This window comes from Diplotaxodon limnothrissa, linkage group LG6 (assembly GCF_057381915.1).
Source record: "Diplotaxodon limnothrissa isolate DT_005_m linkage group LG6, D_limnothrissa_male_GT1.1, whole genome shotgun sequence".
NCBI classification, from domain to species: Eukaryota; Metazoa; Chordata; class Actinopteri; order Cichliformes; family Cichlidae; genus Diplotaxodon; species Diplotaxodon limnothrissa.
This window is the reverse complement of record NC_140601.1, coordinates 16,639,127-16,652,938: the sequence shown is the minus strand read 5'-3', so window position 1 is coordinate 16,652,938 and position 13,812 is coordinate 16,639,127. Positions and strand designations below refer to the sequence as shown.

The 13,812-nt window shown below is 39.2% G+C and overlaps 1 protein-coding gene across 6 annotated transcripts in view; it reads right to left on the bottom strand.

The window, feature by feature from the left end:
- The window catches only part of prom1b (prominin 1 b), a 30,042-nt gene extending 16,934 nt beyond the window's left edge, over positions 1-13,108 (bottom strand). For 3 of the 6 annotated variants that reach the window (XR_014906278.1, XR_014906277.1, XR_014906279.1), the window contains exon 1: positions 12,461-13,108. Coding sequence is in view for 2 of the 6 variants with exons in the window: in XM_085356871.1 (XP_085212997.1) it covers positions 12,461-12,731 (271 nt within the window). In the remaining 4 variants the exon portion in view is untranslated. The remainder of the gene's footprint in view (positions 1-12,460) is intronic. The other 3 variants (XR_014906280.1, XM_085356871.1, XM_085356870.1) reach the window with 1 other exon arrangement.
- Between the last annotated feature and the right edge of the window lie 704 nt (positions 13,109-13,812).

Below are 13,812 nucleotides of genomic sequence, written 5' to 3'. Positions count from 1 at the left end.
TTTATCAATTTTCCTTCTGACGATGCTGTCTGTGTTGAGCGCTCAGTGAATCTGTGTTCGACTACTCCGCCTAGGCTGCACTGTCCAGCGCAGATCCACTGAGGGCTCAACACAGACAGCATAGTCAGAAGGAAGAGCGCAGGGCAAGCTAGCGAGACAGAAGTTAAGCTCTCCTTTTAACATGGACCTCCCCCACTCTCATTCAGATCTGGCGTTTGGAATTATTTTGGTTTTCATGTGACGTATGACCCTGAAGGTAAGCGAGTCATGGACTAAAGTAAAACAGTATGTTGGATGTGCCATGCAATGCTCAATTACATTGGTGTGAACTAGTGTGTTAGCGCAGTTAGCTCGTTAATGTGTTGGCCGTCTAGCCCCATGCACGGAGCGATCGGCGGTAGCTCGTTAACGGAGATTTGCCGTGTTGTGGCGTTAAGGTCATTTCAACGAGATTAACCTGAAAGCACTAGTGGGAACACAACGAATATGACTGCACATTTACGCCGACATCATCCTAGTGCAAAGACAAAAACAACAAGCATGCTACTAACTTTAGCTGAGTCATTTAGACAGCTGTTAGCACAGGATTCTCCTTATGCTGCTGAGAATATAGCCCAGAAGAAGCGGATAGTATAGCTTTTATTTTGGAAAGAGACATTTCTCTGTAATAAACTCTCTTTTCCAAAGATGAGTGATTCCTCAATCAGATACAGGGCTCGCAATATCGCTAGCCCGACGTCCCGGGGCTAGCGATTTTTTCAGTCGGGCTACCAAAATCTTTCTCTTCCCTGCCCGTCGGGCTATTGTAGGAAAAATATATGTCAATGCTTTTGCATTCTTTCAGAAATGTAGCTGGGTAATTATGTCATTGGCATCGGTGAGCCACTGTCAATATGTGACATATTGAAATCGCGTTTGAATTTGCGCTTGTTTTTTTGCTTTCACTTTGCAATCGTGCGAACTGTGTATAGAGAGCGACAGCACTGATCTGTGAGTGATGATAATTTGTGCACCAATTCCTCTGACATCGTCTTATTAATCGTTAGCTTACTATGCAAACATGACAAGTGAAATCTCCCACAGCAAGCTTAAACATGTGAGAGGTTGATCGCGCAGAGAATCGCTGAGCTTATGTGAGTGTGTGTGTAAAAGCATTTCAGTTCTGCTGAGCCAAATAAGACACATCAGGGTGAAGAAGTGACAGCCAAAGAAAAGCTTACCACAAAACAGAGAAGTTATGACAAATCAGACTATAAGGCAAAAAGAAAGTGCAGCTTTATGGTTTCATGGACAAAAGAATTTCTGTGGCTGCAATATGATGAGCTAAATAACCAGGGCTGCACATAAGTGGTCCGCAGGTGCGCATTCGCTGTCAAAATAAAAAACACGCACAAGGGTTAGGGTTAAATTTAAAAACTGTACTTTTGAGTTAAAATATATATTTATAATTTTAATAAATGACAAATTAAAAATGCTTGAACATTTTTTTGTATCGAAAAAATATCGAACCGTGACACCAAAGTATCGAACCGAACCGTGAATTTTGTGTATCGTTGCACCCCTAGTTGTTAGTGCACAACACTGTTTGCTATTTTTACCAGAAAAATCAAGTTTTTATTTTAGTTAACAAAAAGCATTTTTTAAAGAAAACTATAATAAGGTCAACATAATGTTGGCAAAGTTGTTTATTTTCCCAAAAAGAAAAATATCCAACCTTTTCCCTTTTTTTCTGTCTTTTAACTTAATATTATCTCACAGCAGAGCTTCTCAGATTAGTACCGTGTCATGTGCCACTGCACACAACAAGCAGATGGAGACCAGATTAGCAAATAGATGTCCCTCACACACTAGGGCTGAACGATTATGGAAAATAATCTAATTGCGATTTTTTGCCCCAATATTGCGATTGCGATGCGATATGCGATTATTTTTTAAGGTATTTGTCTTCTGTATTATTAAACAAAGACAAGCAATACATCATATAGTATGGCCAATACTATATTACATTAATTTTAAACTGTTCTTTCCTGGAAGACAGACCTCTGTTATGATGACATGAGGTGATGCATGAATTGATGACTGACATTTTTATTTAACTTCTTCAATCACAACAGTATATTTGAACATACACAATAGTTTATTTTTAGCTTACAAACATCTGAGCATAAAGTGCTGACAAGGAACCCTGGTGTAAACATTAAAATGAAAGTCAGTACAATGTGCAGATTGCAGAAATATACATAAAAAAAATCAGTGGCTTTACCACACTCAGTTTTTCGACATCTGTGAACTACTAGACAGTCATTCAATTAAAAAATAATATTAAATAAATAAAACTAATAAATAAAAAATACACACATCTTACTGATCTCTGCAGTCAGTAACATTACACATAAAGTGCAAACATAATAGCAATTGTATAAACACACACACAAACACGCCTTTAAAGTTTAAAGGCGTGAAATTGGACGGTCTAGTTCTGATTAGCGTCACCGCTGTCTCGGTGGAGTTTAATAAACTCGGCCGTCTGCTTCTTGCTATCTAAAATATAACCAGACACTGGCGTAAATTCTCGACTGTCTCATACTTCTGTTTAATAAGTTTTCTGTTTGACGTTTAGTCAGCTGTGTGAAAACCAAGGAGGAACCCACCCGGGGGATTAATAAAGTTTTATTTTATCTAATCTAATAACTTTAATCTCAGCCAAACCGATTTACTCACGAACAAACAAAACACTGAAAAAAGCCCAACAATAACATTTTTAGGTTGTCTAAGTGACTTATATATTACGTTTAACCCGAGCAGCGAAACTCCGCGGTGATCTGAAAATGATGTGCCGGGAGTTGTGCCGTTCTCGGCCGCATCAGTAATCCTCGAGCTCCCGGCTAGCTGTCGAGCTGGTGGGTAGCAGACGCCTCTGAAAACGTCGAAGCACTTTTGCAAATATGGGATATCTTGATAAACCGAGCAGATATTTGATGTTTACACAACTACTTTCTCGCCTGAAAATATGTTAAAAGTTTATTTTGTGACCCAGAAAGATTAGTATGAGTAATTTTAAAACTTAGTAGCGGCCGCCATTGCTGGAAACTGGAGTTTGGCTGGGCCGCGCTATGAATTCTGGGATATGGTAGTAATTTGGACAGCCTTCGGCGCGTCGCTGTGACGTAATCGGTCTACAAATGCGGCCTCAGGAGGATGCAGCCCATGAATTGTATAATATAATCGCAGTATAATCGCAGCCTTTGCGGTTAGAAAATTGCACTTGATCATGTCGCGATATTATCGCAAATGCGATATATCGTTCAGCCCTATCACACACACACACACACACGCACGCACGTGCGTGCGTGCGTACACACACACACACACACACACACACACACACACACACACACACACACACACACACACACACACAGATTCTGGTTCAAGCTTCTGCTTGCACACCTGCTGATCATCAGGTGAGGTGATAAAGTGCACTTCACAGTGTCTACATGGTTTTTAATCTTCTGTTTGTACCGAGCTTACCAAACATTTAATTTCTCTTTCTTTCCCGTGGAAAGTGTGCAGTAATGTCTGTTTTCATAGCAGATTTAATTGATCACATGTCAGAAAATTACTTTTGTGAGTCTGAGGTGGTTTCTTTAAATTACATGGAGAATTACACACACACACAAAAAAGCAGCAAATCCATCCAAATCAGAGAATGTTTTACATTTCGTGCTAGAAATTTTTGACAGAGTTAATTATGAATCAACAAATCAATTAGCTACCTTATCCTAGATCTTGTATTGCGTACTATCAAAACAAAGGAACAGATCTTCCAGATGACTGAACAGAACATTTTGTTTTTTTGTGTTTAAATTAATTTTTTATGCATTCATTTTTGTTGACTGGCAACAAACTGTCTTTTTCTTCTTGCATTTTCAGACTTCCTGAACATTTCTGCTCAGTCAAGCAAAAGTAACAGTGATGTGTGCTTTTCTTTTGTAACCACACAGATAATCCTCTCAGTACCCAATACTGTGTTTCTGCTCGTGGTGGGAGGGGACTCGCATTTCTGTTTCTCTAATCTCTGTGAAAATGCTGCTAACACTGACCGGCCTGTCACAAAGTGTGAAGACATCTTTACTGGTTAACTCTGCAGATGCAGCATATGAGCACCTCACAGTAGGGTCAGTGCCACCTGCTGTTGCTCAGCTACTTAGTTAGCATTAGCCACTGAGGGCAGTTAAGCTTACACAGCTTAGTTCAGTGACCCAGTATAGGAGCTACCTACGGGAAATGAAAGGAAGAGAAGGGATAAACAAGCATCAGACTTATACCTAAAAGGATGAACAGACCACTGCCCAACATGATCTCATACAACCTCAGTAGTCCCCGAGGAAAACAACTCTTTTTTTTTTTTTAAATGAGCAAATATAAATAGAAAAATTACCATTTTCTTGCTTTTAGTGTCTTGTGAGAGAAGCTTTTGATTGGTTTTAGTGTAGTTAGTGAATATTTTGTTTTTAATTAAAGACATTTCAATAAATCCCAGCCTGGCCTGAGTGTTTTTCTTACACTATAAAGGCAGTTGTGCATCAGAACTGCAAGAAAGACACAGGTAAGATCAGAAATAAATTATAATAAAAATAAAAATCTAAAAATAAACCCTCTAGTTAGCTAATCTGATCTACAAATCAGAATTTACAACCATCTTACTGTAATCTGTAAATGTAGGTAAACACAATCCTCTACACTGACCTGCTCTGAGAGATTACTGGAAGATGTGGGCAAAATCTTATGCAACCCAACCACCACCTCTGATGCTTTTAGGAGACATTTGCATGCATGAATCATACACTTAACGACTATATTAGTCAGTTTCTATTCATAACTGTTTGCCTTTGTGTTGCAGTTAACAAAATAATAGACTCACGTTCACCATTATGTATGAAAGTTTTTTATTTTTGATCAGAGGGTTTTTAAATTTAGCCATCTAAAGCAATCCAAGCTTGTCAAGCGCTTGTTAGTATTATATACTTTTGCTTGGTGAATAAGACGACTATAGTGGAAATCTGCAATAAGAAATGTAATCAGTCCCAACCATGTTTTCTTGTCTTTTCCCCCAAGATTTATTATCCAACTCCTTCATCCTGACCAACCCCCACTTTAGGAACAGCTGCTTCCAATATTAGCAGCTACCAAGAGCTAACATATAGACAGACGCTGACTTGATTCAATTTCTTTTCCTTTTGAGTCCCTGAAATTCAAAAGCGCTCATTTACTGCATATAAGTGCATCGGTGCCTGGGTTGCAATGGAAAAGGTGTTGCTATCGTGATATAAGATCTTCCAAAAACAGAGAACTTTTGTTACTTTCAATAAATGATGAGTGTTACACAATCCATTAAGCGCTGTACTTCATGTCAGCATGAGACACTAAAGGAAGTCAGAGCCAACTGTTTGCTACAGCAAAACTACTAAGAGGATTATGTGCCATGTCTTTTTATGCTTTTGTACAACACACTCAGACCTGTTTCAGATTCACATTTGAAGAGATGAGAAATGAAGACAAAGAATTTGAATTTAAAATGTATTACTCAACATTTCCTTGATGAACTCAATTATCAAGTGAAATTATGAATAAAAGCTGGTTTCCTCCCACAGATCAAAGACTTGCATTGGTGATTATAAACTGGCCATAGGTGTGAATCATCACATTAATGGTTGTCAGTCTCTGTGTGTATGCCAGCCCTTCAAAAGGCTTGTTCTAAAGGTTGCTTCTTGTGTTACAGAATTAGATGAGAAGTCAAGAAAATGGATGGCCTTAAAAGAAAAGTTTAAAAAAAAAGCTAATTTATTTAAATAGCTGTCGATATCCAGCTGCCCAAACATTCAAAGATAAGAACATCAGCTAATATTCACAAACACGGTGCTTGGAAATAATTATTTTTGTTAATATACATAAGAGGCGTACAGAAACTGCAGAAAATGTGTCTACAGTCTCAGATGCTAAAATGCAGGATTTTAAATAATTTCATTCTCCAAAATGTGCGAGTTCCTCTTCAGAGTGATCTAATTTAAGACGCTTGGTAAACATTCCCACAACCAATCACAGTAATTAAGGCAAGCAGACAAACACCAGGACTATGACCCACTTTCGGTATTTGTGTGTGCACACGCCTGTGCATGTATTTACCCAAAGTTGTGAGTGTGTGTGTGACAATGCCATCTGCAGCAGTGGTAGCAGGACAGTGTTAGCATTAGCCCGTGGATGCTAATCCTCTAATCCAGCCTGTGTGTATCAGAGGGATAAGACGCTGCCTCCACACTCAGTGAAAGAGCCCAAAATGCTTCTTCACTGTTAGTGGAAAAAGGGATGAGTGAGTCCCAGAGGAAACCCAGTGTCAGGAAATGCTGATACCCCGCTGAACCTAAGCACACATGTTTTATTCTCTGCTAACACTCATATGCAAACAGTTCTGCTGGAATCGCCAAAAATAAATGAAATTTACAAAGTGAGGGGATTTATGGGGATTTGGACACAGTCTGATAACTGTGCCACATTACACTGATTAACTCTTTACTGATTAATTTTCAATGTTCTGACAGACCTGACAAATCTCATCTTTAACACTGCAGCCGAACACAAACCTGCCACCTCTGCAACAACTAACGATGACCGCATCTAAGCTGAGCACATAAGCATGCACTGCAGCACAACAGAAAACCTGGACACATAGAGTTTAGTGCAGGACTCCATGGAACAATGTAAACTTACTCAAAAAGTTGTCAACTGCTCTGAACGGAGGCGAAGAACAAGCAGGCAGGAGGAAGTGAATCAGTGAATCAGATTGCCAATAAATCAAATTAATTCAGCTGTCTCACTCAGTGAACAGACTGATTACCCCACACAGTTGAAAAATACTTTTGGCATTTTAAGAGTTTTTTTTTCTTTTTAGTTGTTATACAGTTAGTTATACAATGTTTACCACACCTCTTACTCTTTGAATTCAGATTTTTCAGTCCCATTGCTGTATCAAGATGCATTCATAACCAGACTGATTCCCACCCCTTGCTTTCCTGGCAATTCTCACTTTGGAAAAATACAGGGAAATACTTGCCAGTATTTTATTTTAAAAAATTAAATGTATAAGCTTTACAGATACTACTACTAATAATTCATTTTTTCAAATAGCTTTCAACTCAGATCACATGTGGTGTTTCTTTTGACCACACAGCAGATGTGCTACAGTCTTTAACTGTAGCTGTGCAAACATAAAAGGTGTTTGCATGTGGAAAGACCACAAAACACTACACAACTGTATTACTTCAACTGTAACGTCATAACACATCCAAGTATGTGAAAAACACGTTTCTCAGATGAACATAAATTTTTATGTTTATTAGGACTTTATTTTGTTTAAGACAAACTTTTTCAGCCTCTCGGCACATTATTTTTATTACTTCCTTCTATTAGTACATGAAAAAAAATTATACAAAAGGCTAATGAAATTAGCCTGGTTCATAACTTATGTTAAAAGCAATTTATCTGAATGTAGGGATCGCTAATACCAAAAATTAGACTACCCTCAACTAACCCACATGGGAGTAAAGCTATCAGTATCTCTCAAGTCCATAGAAATGTAAAAAAAAAAAAGAAAAATCAATGTATCTTAAAGTTCTTTTATGTTTTGTCTCTCTTTTGATTTGTAAAAACTAATATCATTCAAATTTCAGTGAAGGAAGATGGAAGGGATTCTGGAATTCAAGCAACACTACTGGATTATTTATTTATAATATTACAATTAATATAACCATATTATAATTTTTTCACATTTTTAGGTTTAAATATCAAGGTTATCTGCATATCATGACATCAGTTAATATGTTTTTTTTAAGGATAAAGGAATATTCGTTAATTATCGTTTCTTATGAGAAAATATTTCGTGGAGGCTTAAAAATATGTATTTTATTGAACCTTCTCTTGATTTAGGGATTGTGGCAGCTTTGCAACCACCTGAAACAAACACATGCACTGGTCACTACCTCAGAGGATCAGGATGTGTAAAGCATTTACAGTGGGTAAAATTATTGAACACATCGGTAAATTTCTAAGTAAATGTATTTCTAAAGGTGATATTGACATGAAATGATCACTTAATGTCGGTAACAACCCATCCAATCCACACATGCAAGGAAATCAAGCTATAGATGTCTATAAATTAAGTGACATGTAATAATGAGAAACGACACAGGAAAAAGTGTTTAATGAAATGTATTTAATACTTCGTACTAAACCTTTTGTTGGTGATCACAGCTTCACGATGTATGGAGAAACTAGCCGCATGCACTGCTCGGGTGTGATTCTAGCCAGTTCTTCCCTACAGCCAGTCCTCAAATCCTGGAGGTTTCGTGGACCCATTCTATGAACTCTGAGTTTTATTTGTTTCTGTAGATTGGCTGGGTCATTCTAGTAGCTTTGTTTTCTTCCTCTGAAACCAGCTGAGAGTTTCATGGCTGTGTTTGTGATCATTGCTTCCTGAAATGTCTTTCAAATGTCCTGAAATGTCATTTCCTGGTAGACGGAAGAAGATTTTTTATCAAGAATGTCTCATCACATTTTTCCATTCATCCTTCTTTCAATTAGACGAAGTGTGCTAGTGCCATAGGCTGGAAAACGGCCATACACTGTGATACTCCCACCTCCAAACGTCACTGTTGGTATGGTGTTTCTGGGGTGATATGCACTTCCTTTTGACCTCTGAACATTGTGTATTATGGCCTCCAGTGATATCAATCGTAGTCTAATCTGACCAGACTATATTCTCCCAGTATTTTACAGGCTTGTCTAAATGTTGTTCTGCATACATGCTTCAGCATGCCTTTTCTTTGCGAATGGAGTATTGCAAGGTGAGTGTGCATACAGTCAAGTGCATTACTTATTGCTTTCCTTGAAACAATTGTACCTGCTGATTAGGGCTGCTCAATTAATCGAATTTTAATCACGATTACGATCTGGGCTTTCAACGATCATTAAAAATGACTGAGCCGATTATTAGCCCCTCCCTCATTTATCCGCGACACCTTGAAGGCCGGTCCGTGAAAATATTGTCGGGCATAAACCGGTCCGTGGCGCAAAAAAGGGTGGAGACCGCTGATTAAGAGGACCCGAGGGAAGCTCGGAAAGCTAAGCAGAAGTTATTTGGAGAGTGACTGCCGTTGGTTGAAAAGAGAGTTTAAAAAAAAAAAAACTTCAGTGGTGTTGCACACTATTTTATATTATTTTTTTAAAGTCATTGTTAACCCTTTAAAGCCGGTCAGAGCAGCACGCTCCGTTTTGCGTAACTATTTTTAAATCCCTGTAGAACCTGAACCGTGTAAGCTAGCGCAATAATTTGTTTTGCATATGAAACCGGAGGAGTTGTACTTACATCTGATGCCATCAGCTTGTCCTCGGTCACGGTTTCGTTCCACATATAGCTTTGCAAAAATTGCATAAAAAGCGCTTGCATGAACAAAAACATAATATTCCAGAAACACGCTTCGCCGTTCCTATCAGCTGTTCGTAACACTTCCCACAGTGAAATGATGCACATGCTGTTTTCTTTGCAAATCTGCATCATAGGATTGTTTTTTGTTTTTCCTGCAGTATATAAAAATTGCTGTATCTCCAAAATAAAACTATGAAGACACTCAAAATAAATTTCCTGTTGTTGTAAACTATTTTTTGCAACTTTATTGTATTTAAAGTTTTGAGGGATAAACCTCTTAAACTTCTCCAAGTAGAAATATATGTAAACAAAACAAAAGCGATTTTCAAATTTTTTTGTAGTTTATTGCACTTTTTTGAATTTTATGTAATTACTATGCACTTAATGCATACATATTATTAAAATATGGGCTATAACAGTTGTATTGATGTATAGCAACTTGAAATGCTCCCACAAATGGCACTACAGCATGTAAAAAAAAATAAATAAAAATAATATAAGCTCTGGTGGACTTGGTTCTATAGTAGGTCTTAAAGGGTTAAATAAATATCGTCAAATAATCGTGATCTCAATTTCAGTGAAAATAATCGTGATTATCATTTTTGCCATAATCGAGCAGCCCTACTGCTGATTCCAGGTCTTTTTGTAGCTCTCCACAAGTGGTCCTTGGCTCATAGACAACTCTTCTGATATTTGTTTTCACTCTTCTGTCCCAAATCTTGCAGGGAGTAGCTGGTCATGGCAATTTCATAGTGAAATTATGTTCTTTTCACTTCCTGATTACGGCCCCAACAGTGCTCACGGAGAGAGCTCATTAGTTTTACCCATAATGACATATTTCTTGTATGATACCTTAGTAATGAGACAGCTTTTTATGGCACTTCAGATAGGATTGAACCAGGTGGCCAATCAATATCATTTATGTAAGTACTGACAAATTTCAGCTGGTGTCATGACTTTCCATGTCCTTTTCTCTGTCATTTCTCATTATTACACATAATTTATGTACATCTATGGTTTGATTTCATTGCATGTGTGGGCTGGATGGGTTGTTACAGACATCTTGTGAGAATTTCCTTTAGAAATATATTTACGTGTTCAATAATTTTTCCCCTACTGTAAGCTTGAAATTGGAAGCTTTAGAAGCAAATGAACAAAACATATATATGGCACCTTCTTCTGATTTAATGTTCATAACAGTTTTGCTTGACAGTGTTGCATTCACCACAAATGAACACATGCACCTGCCACTGTCTACCAGGCTCAGGTCGTGTAAAGCATTTATACATATACGTACAGGGAGATGATGTGGCATCCAGGTGGGCTACCTGTGTGTGTGTGATAGTGAGTCATACTGGAATGGAATAGCAGCATATGGTGCAGCGGATTAAGGTATTATGCTGTGATGCAGGTGACTGGGAAAGCTTCCCTTAATCGCAGATCTGCTAATTGATTAGCCAGCCAGCGGCCCTAACCCTGGACACCGAAATGGCAGCAACTTAAAACCTTCAATCCAATTGCTGTGTGTCATCAACCAACGTGACCACCCATAGTTGCACATACAACACATAAACAAACTGTTTTTGATGGGATGTGATCACTGGATTACTTACTGGCCTTCATCACAAAGACAACAGAGCAACATACATTGTTTTTATTGATCCTGTGATCACCTATGAATCACCTGGAGCATGGGCTTGCAGGAGATCATTCATGACAGCTACGGATCCCTTTAAGCTGCTCAACAATCGCATATCATCACAGCATACCACCCCCTTTGTGCTCTTTGAGTTTGAGGGATTTTAATTTTTTTTTTTTTTTTTGGGGGGGGGGGGGGGGGGGGGGGGGGAGTGGCAGCAGTGTTAAAATTAGATAACGATGACATGGCACAGGTTTACCTCTGGGTTTAGGGTTACAGACACAGCAGCACAGCACAAATAACTCGCGCCACAGCAGCCTTGTTGATGTTATTACTGTTTATTTGGACTTTGCCATTTGGTTTATGACGTACAACAGTCCAGTCAGGTCCCCGACCTCTAAGCCAAGTGAGTGATTTGTGAGCTGCCTGACGTTCAATGCCTTAAAACAAATCATGGCATCAACGTGGGCAGTGAGGAGAATCAAAGTCTAAAAATAAATGTCTTTGTTTAATCAGGATATATATATTTTTAGATTCTCACATTAATTATAGCTTGTGTGGACCCAGACCTTTAAATGGAAAAACAATGGTCCACTTTTTTTCTTTTTTACTTACTTGCTTTAATATTGAAATGCATATCAATATTTTTCTTTCATGTAAAAATATGTTTAATATAGCTGTATCTATTTATAATTAGTTTTTTTAAAATGTGGTTGAATTTACCCAATCAGAAAACATTTTTTTTGATTTTCAAATGGATAAAAATACGAGAAAAATCCATAGACATCTATTAAGTAAGGTTATGCAAACGAATTAGCTTATTCATATGCAGACTAATAGAGTTTCATCCCTGAAAGCCTGCTTTCAGCCAAGAGAAACCCTGCATACACACATTCTCAATTGTACACTTTTCCACCACAATTGCACACTTATTGCACACAATAAAGTATCTCTCTGTCTCATGTCCTGTGATTGTGACTGTGATTACACTGACAAGTAATGCACTTCTTACATAAATGGACTGTGGACTTGTATTTCATATATAGACAGATATGCATAAACATATGTATACTGAGCATCTGTACAGCAGCATCTGGATGACAAGTAAGGTTGAGTCAAGTTTGTGGTCATAACGAGTTCTGCTGCTGTAAATAACAGATTATAAACCGGGTGCTAAAAATACTTGCTGAACTTTCTCCTCAGGTAGCCTAATTAAATGTGATTGGTCGCACCTGTTCGAGCCGCACTAACGTTGAAGTTGAACTAGGCCACGGTGGTGCACCGTAAAGACAACGTCCTGGGAATAGGAAACACGGGTGGGGAGGTGTCGGTAATCTCACCTTTGGGAAAGGGGTTCGGCTGAATGATGTAGAGAAACGCGTGGACCATATGGAAGAGGATCCCCATGCTCCCTGGCTCGTAATAAGCGTGGGTGTCGTAAACCGCCGCGGGTACAAACCCAAAATCCAGCGGCTCCACCGGCGGAGGTGAGCGCTCTCTGCGGGAGTCCGACCGGACCTCAGCCGGTACCGCGCCCCTCTCATCCGCCTGCTCTTCGCTGCCTGTGGCCCCCCAGCAGAGCAGCAGCACGAGCCAGCGTGTCCACAGCATGGCTCCCCAAGGTCCTACTCGGTTTCCAAAAAAAAAAAAAAAAGTATGAGGGGGAAAGGAAACACAAAACTGGAGGGAGAAGGGGGGTGACACCTGTCCCTCCGGGTGGTGTTTTTTTATCCCCACACCGCAAAAACAACCGTCCTAAGGAAAAGTTTTAAAAACAACATCCAATGGTCGCAGGAGTAGCAGCCGTTAGCTACGGGTTTCCCGGTACGGAGTCATCACCGACATCTTCCCGGGGCTCCGGCGGCCGAAGACGAGCGCTCACACATTCTCACCGGCTTCGTCCTGCGAGCAGCCTAATCTCGCGTGCACGTAAAAGGCTCGAGCACGCTCGCGCGCGTTTGAAAGCTGGTCGGGAGCATCTGTGGCGCGCGACACCGCTCTGACCAGCCACCTGTCACCCTCTCTCTCTCTCTCTCTCTCTCTCTCTCATCCCCAGGTGTACTGTTCAAGCAGAGGTTCAGAGAGGGTCAGCTGAGCACGCCCGCTGACTTCACAACAGGAAACCAAAAGGTGGATTTAAGCAGGCTGTTTGTTTGTCCAGGACAGAGTCAATACAGTAAAATATAACGAGGTGTGGAGATTTTTGTTAACTAAAAATAACAAAATGAGTGAATAAAAACCAAAAATGTTTTTAAAAAAAAATCATAAATCTTGCCTCTGCTATTCATACTGTCTTACTATTTGGCTTTGGTTTGTGTTCTTTTTCTCTCAGGAATTAAAATTCTGCTTCCAACATCTGAGCCAATAACGCAACTGGTATAAATTTTGAGCTTTTTGACCCTGCAGTTGATCCAACAATCATCATTTTGAAGGGTTTGGTTCATGGGGAGATATTTTTGTGTATGAACGTGTTTCAAGCTTGATACATTTAGTCTGAGCCTGCTAAAGTAGCTTTGCATGATTCAGAAGTTCAGAATAATCTTGTTTTAAATACTGTTTGACTTGGCTACACCTTGGGCCTCTGTGAGTAAAAGTGAGTCTGGACACTTAGCAGTTGTCTGTTAGATAGTTCAGCAACGGGAACATCTGGCAAAAGATGCAAGGTTTGACTTGGCAAGAAAGTGTGGAAACA